The sequence below is a fragment of the Lissotriton helveticus genome, chromosome 2_1 (assembly GCF_964261635.1).
Source record: "Lissotriton helveticus chromosome 2_1, aLisHel1.1, whole genome shotgun sequence".
In the NCBI taxonomy this organism is placed as follows: Eukaryota; Metazoa; Chordata; class Amphibia; order Caudata; family Salamandridae; genus Lissotriton; species Lissotriton helveticus.
Window position 1 is genome coordinate 588,089,332 of NC_136059.1, and position 18,813 is coordinate 588,108,144.

Sequence of the window (18,813 nt, forward strand, 5' to 3'; positions counted from 1 at the left end):
AGGTGTGCAGCTACCACTGCCATGCACTTCGAGAGTGTTCTGGGCGCCGACATCAGCCCGACTGGCGGTACTGTGTACTGATAATGATTGAGGCCGACTTGGAATCGCAGGAACTTCCTGTGTATGTGTGCAAAGGGCACATGGAAGTACTCATCCTGTAGATCTATGGCACAGAGCCAAACTCCCTGTTGCAGCTGAGGAAAAAACCTGATGCAACGATAGCATACGAAATTCCTCTCTCTGCGAATCCACTCGTTTGCTTGTCGCAAATCCAGAATGGGCATGAACTCGTTCTTGTCCTTCTTGCGAACCAGATAGAACGGGGAGTACAGACCTCTTCACCTTTGAGACAGAGGTACGTCTCCTATCGCCCTTTTCCTTAACCGGGTATCGGCCTCCGCCTGAAGCTCGCGCAGCTGAAACCACGAGCTGACCGGAGGAATTGCTGGAGAAGGACTGATGAACCGAAGACTGACTTAGACCCGGCCGGCCTTTGTTCGCCGAGGAGCATCAAGCTCTCCCGCCTACGCGCACAATATACTTGTGAAGTATTAAAGGCGGCCCGGGACCACAGACAAACCCTGGGAGGAAAAACGCCGCTAGAAAGGGAAGAAGGCCTCAAGCCGTTCTCCACACCCCAACCCCAACCCAACCTTGTGGAGAAGTGTGGCTCACTGGTTAGAGGAGGCAGACCCTGAAGCAGAGGTCAGACCCGGGACCAGGGTTCAATTCCCGACGCGGCAGGGTCTTGAGCCCAAAATATCCACGGACTCGATAATTCTCGTTTCGATGCCTACTCGAATCACGGGTTCACACTCTGCAGCTCTGGGCATTAGCCTGCTTAATCTCCACTACGGCCCCCCCACGGCGGGATGCCTGGCTTTCACCTTGGGGATGCCCATTACGGGTATCTCACAGGGAAAAGCCAGGACGGGTTCCCAAGGCAAGCGCCGAGATGCCTACGGGTAATCGAGCGCTATATAAGACCGCATAATAATAATAATAATAATAATAACCTACAGCCTTCCAAAAGTCTCAGAGTCAGACTTATGCGGACCACTCACTACCCTCATGGTAACCCAAGGGTTGCCCAAAGAACGGGAGAGTAGATGCACACTGCTGAGCCGTAGGCTGCAGAGACGCCCGACGAATACAAGTATGGCAACGTAGGACAAACCCACAATACCTGGGGGTAGGCAGGAGAGAAAAAACTCCGCTCCGACACCGATGCTTAGACCTGACACTATCAGGTCCCTAGACTGTCTCTTGTAAGGCTTCCCTCCTGTCTCTCGGCAGGGGAACCATTAATTCGTGAAGAAAACACCCCCACACAGGGATCTCACCACAACGGCCCAGCAACAGTGGGCCACCGCATGACACCGACATGCCGCCACCCCTGCGACCAAGGCAAGAGTACGTTCGAAGCCAGAACCTCCTGTCAGGTGGTAGCGGACCAAAGCTAAGTACCGCCAACCAGTAAAGAGTCGGAGAGAGACTCCCCGTACTCATGGAAGACGCATCCCTGGCAACAAGGCACGGGGAATCGCAGACTGAGGGGCCAAAGACCCCATGGGTGGTGGATGGGAGAGGGAACCGAGAGAAATCCGAAACATCCCCGGTGGCCTCACCAGTGGTGGCAGAGCAGGAGGCGACCCAGCCGATGAGTAGGTATGCGAAAACTCAAAACTAAGCAAAAGGACCAACGTCCCTCGCTTACACGTGGTGAGTAGCCACAGACTCCCCATCAGAAGGGTTCCTCGACGCTGATCAACTGCTCGGCGTCGTGGGTGGACGGTGCAGGGAACACAAAGTCCCCTCCTACGCAGAGGGGGCTCACCACGGAGCGAGGCCTGGAACAAGACCCAGGCCGCACGCGCCGGCAAGTATACTGCGGCTGTAACCCATGACGTCGACCTCACTAAGACGTCACCATCACTAAGACAGTGACTGTCTCTACGACACCAACACTCCGACGTCAAAATGTCACTACGGTGTAAAACACAAAGACACCGAGACATCCCTAAAGGTGACGTCTGTACCCAAAGGAAGATAGCGGAGCCCAAGCGACCAACGCCCAAAAAAAGGAGCATCACCGCTCCATGACGTCGAGCATCACTGCTCCATGACGTCGAGCATCACTGCTCCATGACATCGAGCATCCCTGCTCCATGACGTCGAGCATCCCTGCTCCACGACGTCGAGCATCCCTGCTCCATGACGTCGAGCATCCCTGCCCCACGACGTCGAGCATCACCTCTCCACGACGTCGAGCATCACCGCTCCACGACGTCGAGGCATCACCACGACGTCGAGGCATCACCACGACGTCGAGGCATCACCACGACGTCGAGGCATCTCCACGACGTCGAGGCATCTCCACGACGTCGAGGCATCTCCACGACGTCGAGGCATCTCCACGACGTCGAGGCATCTCCACGACGTCGAGGCATCTCCACGACGTCGAGGCATCTCCACGACGTCGAGGCATCTCCACGACGTCGAGGCATCTCCACGACGTCGAGGCACTCCACGACGTCGAGGCACTCCACGACGTCGAGGCACTCCACGACGTCGAGGCACTCCACGACGTCGAGGCACTCCATGACGTCGAGGCACTCCATGACGTCGAGGCACTCCACGTCCTCGACGCCGACCGGAACCGCGTCATAGCTCAGACCTGCCCTTACCGGGGAGAACCCCAGAGGTTACAGCATGGGACTCGGTAGAGGACCCACCCTCTCCTTACCCAGAGGCTGAAGATGCCTTCAAACTCCTCTGTTCTAAACCTGGGAGCCGAAGCTTCCCAGAAAAGAAGTTACAGAGAAGACAGGTGTCAAAAGACACCGGCAAACACAGAATACAAACCTGTGAGCTTCAGCTTTGGTCTTTAGTACAGCTGCAGGCAAAGCACTTGTCAGACTAGAAGTAGTATAAGACAAGAATACTGTAGAAATTCTGCCAAAAAAACCACAGCAGAATGTAGCTAAAGGCCAAAGACGTCGAGTGAAGCTTCAAAAATCCAAATTTTTCACAAAAATAACATAGAAAAAGCTCAAAAAAGAAGAGCTAATGCTCCAGGGTCCTGCTAGCAGGAGCCGGAAAAAAAAAACTGGAGGTGAAGGGGACCTGCAGTGCATTCTGGGATACTGTGAGGCTTCTGGAAAGTTCTCTTAAAGGCACAGTATCCTGTTTTGAGCCACATAATGGCAGCCTATGGGGCTTGTCTGTCCACTTCTTCCTCTCTATCATTCCAGAGGATTTTGCTGTTACAGGCAAGGTTTCCTCTGTAAGAAAACCCTAGACAGGCTGTGCTGTTTGTGGATTTTTGGTGGAATTTCTAGTCGAAGTACTGGACAGTGTAGCCTGTGGATATAGGCTGCATTATCTGTCTTTAAATTCTCTCTTAAGTGTCTGTGCAGTTCTGCATGTTTTGACAGCTTAAGAGATTATTTTTGATTGCTCCGGGGTCCGCGCACATGGGCGGGACTATTCACTAGATTATGACTATACACAGAGATCCCCTACTACAGAAGGAGAAGTTAGCATGTCAAGGTCAGGAGAGGTATCTAAACCACTGGCATCCCCCAGCTCCTCTGCCCAGTCCGTATCAAGCTCACATTGTGCTGTGAGAGGATCCTCTGACCCCCCCCCCAGGCCTCCTCTTCCTCCGAAGGCTGATAAACGGGCCAAAAATTAGGAGGATGGACATAGGGACAGAAATCCCCCACTGGCGCCGGAATCGGCATCGAGCGACGCCGTTCCAGCGCCGTATCCACATCAGGGCTATAACCGGGGGCGACGTCGACCGGTGGGCCGGGCGACTTCGGAGGTGGTGCCGGTGGGGTCGACGTCAGTGGAGGTGTCACAAGGTCAACCGAGATCCGAGCCCGGGTTCACGGGGGTCCTGCGGCGCCAGGGCAGACAGCAAAGAGCTAAGACCCTCAGTCGGGCCTGCAGTGCCCGAAGGCGCACCGGCGGGGCGGGACCGCCCAAAGAGGCGAGCCACGGCTGACAGAAATTACTGCAGCTGGGCCGGAGTCACCGACAGACCCGGGAAGGGCGGGTAGGCTGGCAGCGACTGCGTAGGCTCCACCGGACCCTCGGGGGAGGCACCACCCGCAACCTCAGGTGCATCCCGCGACCAGCGAGGGGAATAGCGATAGCGCATCTTCGACTTCTTGGAATGCTTGGTCTTACCTGACCCGAGTGCGAAGACTTCGATCCCAATGAATTGTGGTGGTGGCTCCGAGAACGGTCCCTCGGCACCGGGACCTTGAGCGGCGCAGAGCACGACTTGGTGTCGTGGTCGGGCTCCAGGCAGTAAAGATACACGCAGTGCAGGTCCATCAACGACATCATTCAATGATAGCCCCCGCAGGACTTGAAGCCGGGCATCCCTACTGCACCAGGAGTCGATCAACTCGAAAAATAGAGATAAAAAGCCTCGCAAAAACTAAGTCAAAAAGTGACTGGGGGTACTGCTCTTCCCAGATCTGCACTTGACGGCCCGGGAAAAGAAAGAACTGACATCAGTGCTCGATGACGGTGTCTAAGTAGCTGCCACAATGTCATCTTTGCGACCACGATGCCAACGGCGGACGCGGAGCCACACGACACCACCTTCCGATGCTTAGGGGTAGTGCTGACAAAAACTTTCTAGATCCAGTCTGACGCCTGGGGGTAATTCTAAGGTAAGGAATCTATCACTACGTGTTTCTTTCAGATTGAAAGATTTACACTTGTCGCAGTGCTGTTCATTGTACTCCGGAGATAAGCACAAGTTGCAAGCTTTGTGTGAATTGGTGCGCAGGAACTTCGCGTGGCACCTAGGGCAGAATTTGAATGGAGTCCATTCGATCGACTGCGAAGCAGACTGGCAAGGGTAGGCCTGAAGGCCTTCCACAAGTTTCCTGATTGAAAAGAGTTTTTGTTATTAACTACGATACAAGGAGAAAGGGAAATACACAATCGACAACAATACCGGTAAGTGGACTGGGCAAGCAAAGCAGAAAATATGATTGGATCTCAGAATTATCTGGAAGATAAACTAATGTCAAGAGGGTTACACAAGAAGGAAATATCACTCTGGTATTGGTCGATACTCGAGACGGAGGATGGTGTATTTCTACTTCCGGAAGCATTGTGGAGGGATTGCTTGCCAGACATCGCTACGGAAACTCAATGGCAAGTAACAATGACTACACTTTACAAAACAGTTAAATCTGCAAATTTAAGGCGGAATCATTTGTTTACAACCCACAGGGCTTACTGGACCCCTCGCAGATTATCCAAGTTCAGAGCCGAAGGGGTAGTGGAGTGTCCGAAGTGCAGATGTGTAAATGTGGATGACCTACACATGTTTGTGGAGTGTCCGAATATTAGAGAATTCTGGGAAGCTGTAAGTAAAAGTTCGGCGGAGGTAACAGCTCAAAGGATAGAGGTAAGCCCTGAATTAATAATAACAGGAAGATTTGATTTACGGAGTAAAAATATAGATGATAAAGTCAAACTAGTGTTTTATGGGATACTCCTGGCTCGTAGAGAGCTGTGTAAACTGTGGGTATCAAATGTGTCCCCGACGCTTATGGATTGGGTGAGGGCCATGAGGAATATAGCAAGATTAGATTCTATGGGTCGGAATGAGAAAAAATGTAAATATTGGTTGCCATTTTTGACACTCTTCGGGTGAGGGAGATAATGGGTAGTAATAGTGTAATGGTAGGGGTATTAATAATGAGTAATGTTAAATGAAAAATCCAATGATTAAGGTCTTGGCCTATCTCACCTGCATTGAGTCGAAATGGTAACAGTAGTTGTTCGAGCGCCGGACTGTAACCAGGGTCTGGTATGAAAGGAGAGTCCGTAACCTCGAAGGATGCTGTAAGAAGCCATTTTGGACAAGTAGGTACATGAGGTAAAAGCCCATGGGCGGTACCGTTTTTCCATATAATGGGTGGCGACAAGGCTAATGAGGATAAAAGAAAAAAAAAAAAAAAAAAAAACAATACCGGTAAGTGGATTGAGCACGGAGGGTCTGTGAAACGGTGTCGAACTAGAGCACAGCAATTCACGTCCGCACCCGATGGTGGGCAAAAACAATCTAATAATGGAGTCGATGCCAATGAGCACTATCACCGAAAGGAGGAGTCACCTACCTCATGACTGGAAAGACTTCTTTGAAGAAAAACAACTTGCAAACATCCGAACCCAACACTAGATGGCAGAGTATGCAAAGCATGTCATCTAACAGCTCACATGCCTCGAACATTAGGATTTCCTCAACATTATTGTTTCAACAAAAAAAACAGACCAAATAGGTTCTGTTAGGAGTGGTACAAGGGAATTGTTTGCTCTGGTCCTGACGAAAAGCCTTAGGGGTGAGGCTTGAAACATGTAGACCAGGAGATAATCACCCATCATAGTGCAAGTCTCCATTTCCCCTTTTTAATAATACCAGCTACAGGATTTAATAAAAGTTACACTCCACGTAGCCAGGTATTTTTTAATGATACGCACCTATTTTCACCCTCCCCCCATTTGTTGCAGTACCACATGGCGGTGGTGTTGTCTGTGAACACTTGAACTTGCCTTTCCTTGACGGTGGGTAGAAAGGCTTTCAATGCCAAGCAAATTGCTCAGAGTTCCAGCATGTTGATGTGGATTCTAGATTCCGCTGTAGACAAGAGTCATCTGATCTCCACCTCTCCCAGATTGCTCCCTCATCCCAGGAGTTTTAAATCTGTCACTACAGTGAGGCATGTGCAACTAGCAAGATGCATGAGGACATGAGGTCAAACTACCTCAGTCATTCTCACTGTAATCCATGATAGAGACTGAAACATTGGTATGATAGCCTGAATATCCTGGATTTGCCACGCTGGAGGATAGACCCGAAACTGTACTGTGTCAAACACAGCTCCAAGAAAGGGAATGTCTGAGAGGGAGTTAGGTGTGATTACAGCACGTTGCTAGTGAACCCCAGCAAATGCAGGAGGTTCACCGTAGTCTGTAGGTGGGAGACAACAGCCTGGGGAGCGTCCACCTTCAGCAGCCAGTCATTGAGATAGGGGAAGACTGACACCCCAGAGCTGTGCAGATGAGTTGTGACCACCGCCATCACCTTGGTGAACATCAGAGGGGTGCAGGTAAGGCCTTAAGGGTAGCACAGTGAACTGAAAATGCTTGTGGCCTACCATAAACCGCAGGTATTGCCAATGGGCAGGTAGGACGGGAATGTGAAAATAGGTATACTGCAAGTCCAACACTACCATCCAGTCTTCTGGGTCCGGGGCAGACAGGACCTTCGCTAATGTGAGCATCTTGAATTTCTTCTTTTTGAGGAAGTAGTTGAGGGCTCGTAGGTCTAGGATACGACACACCCTTCACCTTTTTCGGGAAACGGAAGTACTGGGAATAGCAACCACAGCCTAATTCTGGCGCCAGAACCCTCTCTATGGCTCCCTTGGGCAAGAAAGCCATGACTTCCTCCTGGAGCAATAGTAAATGACCCTTGGTCAGCCGGTCATAGGAGGGAGGAGTGGTCCCAAAGGGGAGAGAGTAGCCCCTCCGGACGATCTGGATGTAATGTTTTGCCAGTGGTGGAGATGATAGCTGATCCTGCCACCAACTGGATGCCCATGTTCTGGAAGGGTGAGGCTAGAAGGCCTTGGACGCTGATGCTGCCAAGGCGGGGTCAGGGGTGCTGTTGAGTGGACCTCTGGCTAGGTTTGAGCAGGGGTTGCGGCTGCTCGGTAGCTGGGATAGAGTTGGCACAGTTGAAAGCCCCTTCCATAGCCACGAAAGGAGCAAAAATCAGACTGGCAACAGGGGGCAGCTGAGAGGCCCAAGGGCTTGGCCGTAGCCTTATCTCCTAAAAGATGGGTGCCATCGAAGGGCATGTCTATGAGCAAGGCCTGGACATCCTCTGATTAGCCAGATGCTTTCAGCATCGCCGTGGAAATCGTTCTACCCAGTGAATCCTTTGGATCCATACCACATTGGATGGAGAACTTTGCTGCATCTCTCCCGTCTGATACAGCTTGGGAGAGGATGGCCCAGGCCTCTTCCGGGAGCTGTGGACGCACTTGCATAACAGACTGGGAATAATGGCCCAATAGGCAGGCCGTGTTCACGGACCACAATTAAAGTCTGGTGGAAGAAAAAAAAGATTTTTGCCCCAACTGTCCAGCCTCTTGGATTCCCTGTCTGGGCAGCAGCAGGAAACGTGCCAAGGGAAGTCGAGTCTTGGACCACCAAGCTGTCTGGGGTGGGTAGTGAAGAGGTTTGGGTCGCCCGGGGCAGGGCAATGGCGGCAGGCTATCGTCCTATTCACAGGAGCCCCTGTGCTGAGCTTGGACCAGGTCCTAGAAAGATGTCTGTGAAGGCTTTGCTGAATGGAACAAAGGTTCCAAAGAGGAAGCTCCCGGCAGTCAAGATGTTAGTCTTGACTGCCACTGAGGGTAGCTGAAGGTCAAGTACCTCGGCTGCTCTGCACACCATCATTACATAAGATGCACACTCCTTTGTTGCCACGGTAGGAGGAAAAAGTATACCCATTTCTGGGAATGTATTCAGACCACAGGCCTCACCATATTCATCATACCAGTCCATGTCTTGTTCGTACTCCTGGTATTCTAAAGGGTCCAGTGACCCCTCACATTCTTCTCCCAAGCCTGGCTTGTCCGAATAAGGCTCAGAGAACACAGAACCAATGGGTTCAGTCGGCGCCGGAATCTGTGTCAGTCAACACGGTGCCGGCTCCATGCTGTCAGGGATCAGAATTAGGCAGGTGACACCGGTGGGCACTGGGAGCATTGGCATCCAGACCGGCGTCGGGGCAGGTAGCAGTGGCACAACCGGTGCCATTCCAGATAGATGTCAGGATCCAGAGGTGGCCATCGGCCATGGAGCCCCCTTCTGACCCTGCTCAAAAATGAGGCGGATGGCCTCATAAAATTCTTTAAGCTGAGAAGGGAGGCACAAACCCGAACAAGGCGCAGGATCTGGAGAACAAGGCCTTGAACACTGATATCCCTCAGCTGTGTGTGCCAACGGGTGGGGGAGAGGTCAAAACATGCTTCGACTTCTTGTGTCTCTTTTACATGAGTGTCCCGAGGATCGTGAGTGAGACAAAGAGGACTTGGGACTCATGGAGTGGTTCCGGGACCTTTGTCTCAACCAGGACCAAGACCTCAGAGAGGTTGGGCGTGGTGTCTCCTGATGGGTCGCAAGCAGCTTTTGGGGACTGCGTCATCAAAGCCTTCTGAGCCATGGCCCGGCAGTCAGAGCATGACTTGGAGTCGTGGTCGCGCTACAGACACCACAGGCAAACCAAATGCAAGGCCGTCACTGACATGGTGTCACAGAGTTTGAACCCTGAAGTCTCCCTACAGGACATGACTTCCTACACATCAAAAAGGGGTCAACAAAAAGCCGAAAAACTGTCAAACAATGGAAGACCCACCCCCACACCCCATCCCCCCCCCAACGGAAAATATTTGAATGTTTTACTGACCTGAGGAGCCCGAGCAACATGGCTGATGCCCGGTGAAGCTGTTTAGGCCGCTATAGATGAGTTTGGCTCTGGTTCACCCACTCAGCCGGCACCTACCCAGCCGGACATTGGACATAGTTTTTTTTACTCGTCTCTTCGTTATGTTTCCTTCCCTCCCCGGCCTCCTACCCCCTCCTTAGGTCACCTACACCCCTCCTATACTTTCACCGACACACTGGATGTTTTGGATTGTTGACCCCCAGACACTTTGTTTCTGTCTTTCACTTTGTCTGTTTTGTCCCCCTGAAGTACTTTCCCCTTTGCTGGTATGCCTTGACACGATCTGCATTCCTTCCTCCTTTTTACCATTTCCCTTCTACTTTCCATTTCCCATTTGACGTGAGTCTTGGTTATGCTATGAGCTAATAACTCTTGCTTTTATGTAATCATTGTTTTTCGACTATGTTTATACTTGGCTCCTGTAACTGATGTTAATGTTGTAACTGGTAACTCGCTGATCGTCATGTCAAGTGCTCTGATACCTACGGGTCTAGCCAGCGCTATATAAAACTCTGCAAATAAATAAATAACATAACATAAATTAGAGGGTAACTATCTTCATGAATCAGCCCTTGACTGGTGTGGAAGGGAAAGAACTGATGTCAGCGCGGCAAGGTGGCGCCTACATAGATGACATGGACGGCACTTCTGGAGCTGGCGGCGCCACGCAGAGCTGACCAACCCCACCTACCAGCATGCAGTGGTATTGCTCGAAGTAAACATCTTTCGGATCCAGTTTGTCGCCTGGGAAATTCAATGGTCAGGAATCTGCGGCTAGATGTCTCTATCAGATTGTCATTATTTAAAGACCTGGGGAGCTAAGAGACAGATAGTCTTCTATAACCTACTGACTGATAATTTCTTCTATACCCCCACAATGGACATTACTAGAGGACACTAGCAACTTTTACTGCAATGAAAGTCCACAATGGAGAATTGAGCTGAACTATTATGAACTCATAACTAAAATGTATTTATTTTAAGACACTTCACCATTAATCCTGAACTCCCCAAAAACTGCATTGGGAAAGGCCTTCTGCCGCATAATTCCTATTGGAGATGGGCGTGGGGCCATAAACTCTCTAATTTCCTCTGGCACTGTACAGCATGAAAGCCCTACTGGATTGCTTATACCCAGTGATTGGTAGTGTGCCTGGAATGCAGGTCATATTTTGGATCCATCATGCCTTACTCCATGGAACAGCAGACTATATTGTACCGAATAGGCACTCACCAAAACACCAAATTACTAAGAAGTTCAAAAACCTTGCATGTACATTGGAACCATAAACCTGAGGTGCTCGGGCACTCTTTATGCACAGCACCTGGTGTCATCGCTGCTGACCACCACCTAAAATGTTAAATGATTTTGAATCTATACTAACATGAGCAATGACACTGAAAGTGAAAATATATTTAAGACTTATTGATTTGATGGGGAACTCTGCACAACTGACCTGGGTGTACCGGGGGAGAGCCAGGGAGCAGCGCTCTTCTCCCGTCGTGGACAGCAGCCTCACAGCGCCATACCGCCCATCCTGTCAGACAGCCCTACGAGGACCGGGGACTACATCCCCCAGCGGCCCCATTGCGACCGGAAGTCGCGCACGCCTAGTCCCGCCCCCGGAGGTGCTCTTAGTGCACCGAGAGCCCCGGGGGAGCGGGGAACTCTGCACAACTGACCTGGGTGACCTGGGTGTACCGGGGGAGAGCCAGGGAGCAGCCCTCTTCTCCCGTCGTGGACAGCAGCCTCACAGCGCTATACCGCCCATCCTGCCAGACAGCCCTACGAGGACCAGGGACTACATCCCCCAGCGTCCCCATTGCGACCGGAAGTCGAGCACGCCTAGTCCCGCCCCCGGAGGTGCTCTTAGTGCACAGAGAGCCCCGGGGGAGCGGGGAACTCTGCACAACTGACCTGGGTGACCTGGGTGTACCGGGGGAGAGCCAGGGAGCAGCGCTCTTCTCCAGTCGTGGACAGCAGCCTCACAGCGCCATACCGCCCATCCTGCCAGACAGCCCTACGAGGACCGGGGACTACATCCCCCAGCGGCCCCATTGCGACCGGAAGTCGTGCACGCCTAGTCCCGCCCCCGGAGGTGCTCTTAGTGCACCGAGAGCCCCGGGGGAGCGGGGAACTCTGCACAACTGACCTGGGTGTACCGGGGGAGAGCCAGGGAGCAGCGCTCTTCTCCCGTCGTGGACAGCAGCCTCACAGCGCCATACCGCCCATCCTGCCAGACAGCCCTACGAGGACCGGGGACTACATCCCCCAGCGGCCCCATTGCGACCGGAAGTCGCGCACGCCTAGTCCCGCCCCCGGAGGTGCTCTTAGTGCACCGAGAGCCCCCGCGTCGCGGGACGCGCTCGGGACTGCGCCTGGCTAAGCCCGGGCAAAGGGCGGGCCCTCTGTGGCCCTCAGAGGCCCGAGGAGGACGGGACGGGCCGCACCACTTGGTTTTCCTGGAGGAGGTAAAGCCTATTTGACATACTGTTTTGGTCAGTAGTATTACCCCAACAAAATCTATTACCTTGTCCATATCCAAGTCATATCCTGACCCTGAAAGTGGTTGCTAAAAAAAACTAGTGCCTCGGCCGACCACTTGTTTGAGGATGCAAGATAAGCGTATAAATAACACAATGTTACTTTCACGTATAGAGGTGGACACAGTGCTTAATTTGTAAAAAAAGAAGTGCAGGTGCTTAAAATTTTGCCAATGAGGCCACAGCTCACTTCTTCCTCTGGTGAGCCCCACTTTCAACAGTCTCAATGCCTCAGTCTCTATCTTCTAACCTTGATCTCTTGTCTGTCCCCTCAGATTTGAGCCAGACCCAAGCTACAATTATCCAATGGGAGGCTTGGGCTGAGGCAGTAGCATGGTGCAGCAGACTCTGGGAATAGAATGCAAGACATAGTTTGTCGATCACGTCTTGGCTTTGTGATCGGTAAGATGCCATCATCACTAACTTGGTGATACACAATCACGCCTGCCTGGACAGGCGTATGCTGGCCTGTCTATGAACATTTACCAGCCAGAAACCATGCAATGTATGTTATTCTCTTTATTTTGAATTTGAACAAATAATATTGAGGCCACCACCTGCAGGGTCCGAAATTGTAGCCCCGGCCCTGAAAGCTCCTGCTCAAATTAAGCACTGTGGACAAAAATAACTGCCATCAGCCTGTAGTTAGTCCATCTTGTAATCATTCCCCTCCTCAAACAAACAATACAATGTGTAGACTTTCACTGTTGGAGGAACTAAACAGTCTGTGCAAGACCAGCTATGCCTCTGCAGGATCACCAGCCCCACCAAATAATATTAATTTGTTAACTACAAACGAGAGAAAGCTGGAACCTTTTTCTATATTTACTAAAACAAACACCCAATGTATAGTATCCGCCCGGCCCACTCCTAATAAAAGGAAGCATGACGGGGATAAACACAACGAGAGCCAATCGAAAGTACAAAAAACACAAAATGAATCCCCAATCTTGTCTCCAACCCCCATCAATCTTCCCTTAACTGCAGAGGTGGCCGAAAAATTAGACGACCTAGCTTCTTCTTCCCAGAATGCCCTATTGTCAATGATCGAACAACTGATCAAATCCACTATAGACCCCCTAATTGACAAAATTAACATCCTGGGGGATAGATTGACAGGGATAGAAGAAAAAATCAATTCTAACTTGTTAACCTCTACCCATGCTTCTATACCCACCCATCCCTTGACAACTGCTACCTCAAATAAGCTTAAACCTGCCATTCAAAATAAAGTTATTCAAAATAAAGTTGCCCAAGTTCAAGCATCAGTTCCCATCAATCTCCCCCTAAACCTTTCTAAAGCCTCTCTTAAATCCACTACATCGAAAAATTCCGTCCCCAGAGTAGAGCACAACAGGATTCCCAGAATGCATCTACCTCCAGAGGCAGCCCCATTTGTATGCATCCTCTCGGGAGTACCGCAACTGAAAAAGGGAAAAATAGAGAGACAAGATGACTTATTAAATAAGGTCCAGTTTTGGTTGTCAAAAAATAGGCCCCTGCCCCATGACTTTGACGGCGGGATTGTGAGCGTGAGGAGAGTGGGTTGGCTGGGCCCCCTTCCGAAAGAAATCATTGGCGATCTGATACTAATAAGATTCAGAAGCAGAAACATTGCCTCATTTCTTCGAACTTGGCAACCTAAAGAAGGGGATGGCCCCATAACCATTTGGGACCTACATGACTTCTATCCAAGCATATTATATACCCCTGCCTCCAGGCCAATGACCGGGGATTGTACCAGGCTGGGTAGAGGATCTTGTTAACCGTTTTTTTGTAGTACTTCCGCCCTAAATAGATCTGAAATACCGTATAACATTTTTTAACCACTGTTACCCCTTGCACATTCCCTTTTGATGAAAAGGAAGAACTGTCATTATGAACACTGTAAAGTATGCTATTGTTAGTAAAGTTATATTCACAGGGTGAGCTTTTAACTTGTAGATATCTGTGCTCCACATGTATGTACTTTTATTTTTTAACTATGAATGTATCTTGAAATTGTACGCTTTTATGATTTTATACAAAAAATCGAATAAAGCTTATTTGAGAATTGATCACTTGATTTTCATACACAACATAAAATCCAGTCTATCGCCACAATCATCCATGATCACACAGTCTCTAAGCACTTACCACCATTTTCCGATTTTTCTGAAATACTAGACAATTTCCATAAAGCTTTCATTTGTTCTGCGTTCCTGTAAGATAAAGTACACTAGTAAATACTGTTTCCTTCATGTCAAAGTGTTTCAGTTAACACATTTTCTTGGCATAAACGTATTCAAATATAATTACCAGATTGCTGGGGGAAGTGACTGCATATTTGTTACTCCTCCATCTACTGGTACTACAACTTGAATGTTAGATAGCAAAGTTGGAGCCGATATAGCCTCCGGATTGTATTTGTAATCTAGCCTCACATCTGTAGTGCAAGAAGTGCATTTCCAATACGTTGCAAGATTCAAAGGTGTGGACTGGATGCCGTTTGAGGATACCTGTAAAACAGTATTTGTAATGAAATATCTAAAAAAAAACACAAAAATATTTAGTAACGGAGCAGTGAATGATGCTAGGACAATGCAAAAGTCTAATATAATTCTTCTTTTCTCAGCTCGAGGAAAAAATACTTACTTTTGGCAACAATATTTTTTGTGGCTTACACATACTATCCATATTTTCTCCCTTTAGAAATATTCTCCAGACCAGTCTGGAAACTGTTTCACCCAGAAACAGCTCCCCAGCATAACCAAGCTTTAGGTGTGACCCCGCCTGAGTGTTCACCAGCTAACTGGCACCAGTTCCTGGTACTTTTTTCACACCCTTATCTAGGCAGTGTGGAGGGGAACTGGGAGAGCATCAATGATGGCAGCAATGCAGCACATAATAAGTTTGCTTACCTTGGGATCTATATAATCATGTCACTAAGTCACCAGGGAGGAAGGTGGGTAGTGAGGAATTCTACAAGGTTATGCACCCAAAAGAAATGTTACTATCAAAGGCATGACCATCACAACTTCTGCTCTAACTGGTCCAAATCTAACATTACCCCACTGAGGCAAATACATTCCATCCTTTCCAACCCAACAGAGAACCTCACCGCAATCTGAGAAGCAGCAATACTGACAACCTCACCAGGGTGCACATCACCCAGACTCCCACCCCCCAATCCACCATGTCTCAAATGTGTACTACTAAATTGCAGATTAGCCAGTAAACACGCCTCAGGTATCTTCAACCTCATCCAACACAATGATTTAAACATTATCATCCTCACAGAAACTTCGCTAAATCCCGTTCCACTCCTATCTTAGACCTCCTAGTACCTCCCACTCATGATCTAATCAGGCTAGACAGACTCTGAAGTTGGGTGGGGGCCTAGCCTGTATTCACAGCAACACCACTATTGATTTCTCACTTGTAGTCCTCCTGCCCTTCCTCCTGTGAATACCTTTGCCTCGGCATCTCAAGTAAGAACGTACCGATTTGCAAACTACACACCTTTTACCACCCCCAGGAGAAACTCTCCCCTTAATTGAGCAACTAATGGAAATCATATATAGCAGTGTCGACCCAGCCGTGTCCCAAATCTTCATTGGTGATTTCAACCTGCATTGGTCTAACCCCAACGACCCAGCGGTATCTTGCCTTAAATCATTTCTAAATGATCTAGAGTTGACTCAGCATTGTGACCAACCAACTCATACAAAAGGAGAAACTCTAGACCTCATCATCTCGAAAGGACAGACCATCACCTTAGATTCCATAACCCTGTGTGACTGGTCCGACCACCACAGCATCCTCTTTTATATTAACAGGGAGGTGGTGATGAGGAAGTCTCAACCAATAAATTAAAAAAAAAATGGAAAAGGGACCTCAGATCAATAAACCCTGACAACCTTGCTACCCACTGTAAATCTGCCCTCTCCTCCCAAGTGGACTTGATCTAGGTGCAATCAGTCACTGACGACTACAACTTGACCATCGCCAACATTATGGATGACATTGCTCCAGTCCAACTTAAAAATGCCTCAACAAAAATATCAAAACCTTGGTATAATGACAACCTATACATGGAACGCCGCAACCTTATGGCAGTAGAACGCTCCTGGCGATACAATCCCTCATCGGACCAACTAAAACTCCTTAGAGATGTCAGGAGCATCTACAACAAACAGATCAAGAGCGCTAAGGCTGACTATTTCAGACAAACCAACACAAAGTAGCAAGAAGTCAAAAAAGCAACTAACTATGTAAGAGTAGAGGAAGGAAAACTCAACTAATAATGTGTGCCATTAAAGTCACGCTTAGGGTATCCATTCTTTGTAAAAAGATTCCCATCAGTCACCAACCGAGTCTGCCCTTCATCATCTGGGATCCTTCACACCATGAAGGTAGAGTAGTATACCCACAGCAGACTGGCAGATGTAAAAGCCTAATCTAACCTGTGGGACCCAGTGATTTAAGTGTCATGTGGGGGTGTTCGATGGTGACTGTAAAGCAGTGAGAAAAAGTGAGTGAACAAGTGTAATACTGAAAATGATAAAATTGAATAGTAAAGGGGTAAAGAAACTTTAATATGCACCCCTTCACTCCCAAATTGATAAAAAGTGCGAAGTGGCATAAACAAATAACCACTTAAAAGAGTGGAAGGTCGACATGTTTCTGCAGACTGATCGGATCCAACAGGTATCCTGCTGCTTCTTCAGGACCATTAACGCTACTGCTACAACAATTATAAAAAGGTAAATTATCACCTGGATATTAGTTATTTCATCCTTCTCCTGACTAAGTGGTAGGAGAGAAAAACTCCACCTCACCTGGCTACAGCGCAGGTAAACGGAGCACCGCTCTGTCCGTCGGTACTCCGGACGTCCCTCTGGGCTGTCGTAGGAGGTGACTATTTCAGACTCCAACTAGACCAAGTGGCAAACCGCCCCAAGAAGCTTTTCGAATTGGTCAAACAGCAATCAGTTATAAGTTCAAACCTCCCTGCCCCGGGTGGCAACTCACCCTCCTGCGAAGAATTTGATGCTTTCTTCACTGAGAAATCTAGACTCCTCTCCACTGACCTCGCCTCTAAGAAGGCACTATTGCCCTCCTCTAGTGCCGCCTCACCCCTTGACATCATTGAAAAGCGCATTCAACACAGTTAATCATGACAACCTCCTATCCATCATGCAAAACAAAATGGGTGTTTTGGATCTGGTGCTACAATGGTTCTCATCCTTCCTTCATCACCGATCACAAAGAGTCAAGGCAAATCACTCTCTCTCCCAGCACTCTTCAGTACTCATGGGGGTCCCCCAAGGGTCCGCCCTTTCTCCAATCCTCTTCAACCTCTTCTTGGCACCTCTTGCTAACTCACTAAACTCCACAAACAATCTCTTCCACATGTATGCGGACGACACACAAATCTATTTGAAAATATCATCCCAGGAAAACATCATCTCACTCAACACTATCCTAACGTCTACTCAAAATTGGTTAACGGAGAACCATCTCCTGCTCAACACCGTCAAAACGGAATTCCTGCTCATCTCCCCTCCGAACCACATTGCCAAGTTAGACCTCTGGCTGACTCACCTCACTACTTTCAACTGCAATCCGACCATCATAGACTCAGCCAAATCTCTCGGAGTCACCATGGACAAGCACCCGAATATGAAAAATCATATCAGCAATGTATGCAAGGTAGCAAACCACTTGATGAGGTCTCTCAGAAAAATCAAACCTTTCCTGCCACAAAGTGATTTCAAGCAGGTAGTCCAAGCGCTTGTCTTGCATAGGCTAGACTGCTACCCTCTGTGGCCTTCCCAAATACGCCCTGGCTCCACTAAAGGCCTCACTGAACTCTGCGGCTAGACTGGTTACAGGCACCAAACTAAATGACCACATATCCCCAGTCCTAAAATCTCTCACATGGCTACCCTACAAAGCACAAATTCAGCTTAAGATTGCCGTTCTGGCACACAAAGCCCTTCACTTCAATACTCCCAGGTACCTGGCATAAAAACTTGAACTATCTTGTGGGGAGAGAGCATCAAGAAGCACCACTACTTTCCTCTTGAAACCACCCATATTTAGCAAAAAGAGAACTTGTCACCGAGCCTTCTCCGGTGTTGCCACAAAGATATGGAACTCTCTTCCACCGGAAGTTCGCAGACTTTCCTCGACTACGGCATTCAAATTGGACGCTAAAAGATTCCTAATGAACACATTCTTACCTTAAGAGGGCTAGGCCCACAGGACCTCCATTTGATATTGCTCCTCTTATTACCTCCGTTTGTTGCCCGCTTACACCTGTTTATTGTATTACTTTCCTTTTCCTACTCGATGTTCGATATTGCATTTATGTCCTCCCTTCCATCCTATTGTAAAGCGCTCTGATATCCTTCAGGATCATGTTCGCGCTATATAAAACGTTATACATTATTAAGTAATTTTTTCTTGTGATGGATGGAATATGCTACTTACCAGTATGCATCTGTTCTTGGCATGTAGGGCTGCTGACATTCACATCTTATGCATAGATCGCCGCCTAGTGTTGGGTCCGGATGATTGCACATTGTTGTCCTGGAAGAGTCTTCGAAGTATCACGAGATAGGTGGCTCCTCCCCTCGACTACAGTGCGCATGGGCATCCTCTCCATCCTCAGATTGTTTTTCGCCATTGTGGCAGGGATGGAGTATGATACAGTAAGTGATGTCCATGCT

General features: G+C 49.0%; 1 protein-coding gene across 2 annotated transcripts in view; it reads right to left on the reverse strand.

Annotated features, from left to right (window-relative positions):
* FCHO2 (FCH and mu domain containing endocytic adaptor 2) overlaps positions 1-18,813 on the reverse strand; it is a 1,197,262-nt gene that overhangs the window by 134,753 nt on the left and 1,043,696 nt on the right. For both annotated transcript variants that reach the window (XM_078675272.1, XM_078675273.1), the window contains exons 21-22: positions 14,396-14,595; positions 14,234-14,298 (exon numbers count right to left, since the gene is read on the reverse strand). In XM_078675272.1, the coding sequence (XP_078531398.1) occupies positions 14,234-14,298; positions 14,396-14,595 (265 nt within the window). The remainder of the gene's footprint in view (positions 1-14,233; positions 14,299-14,395; positions 14,596-18,813) is intronic.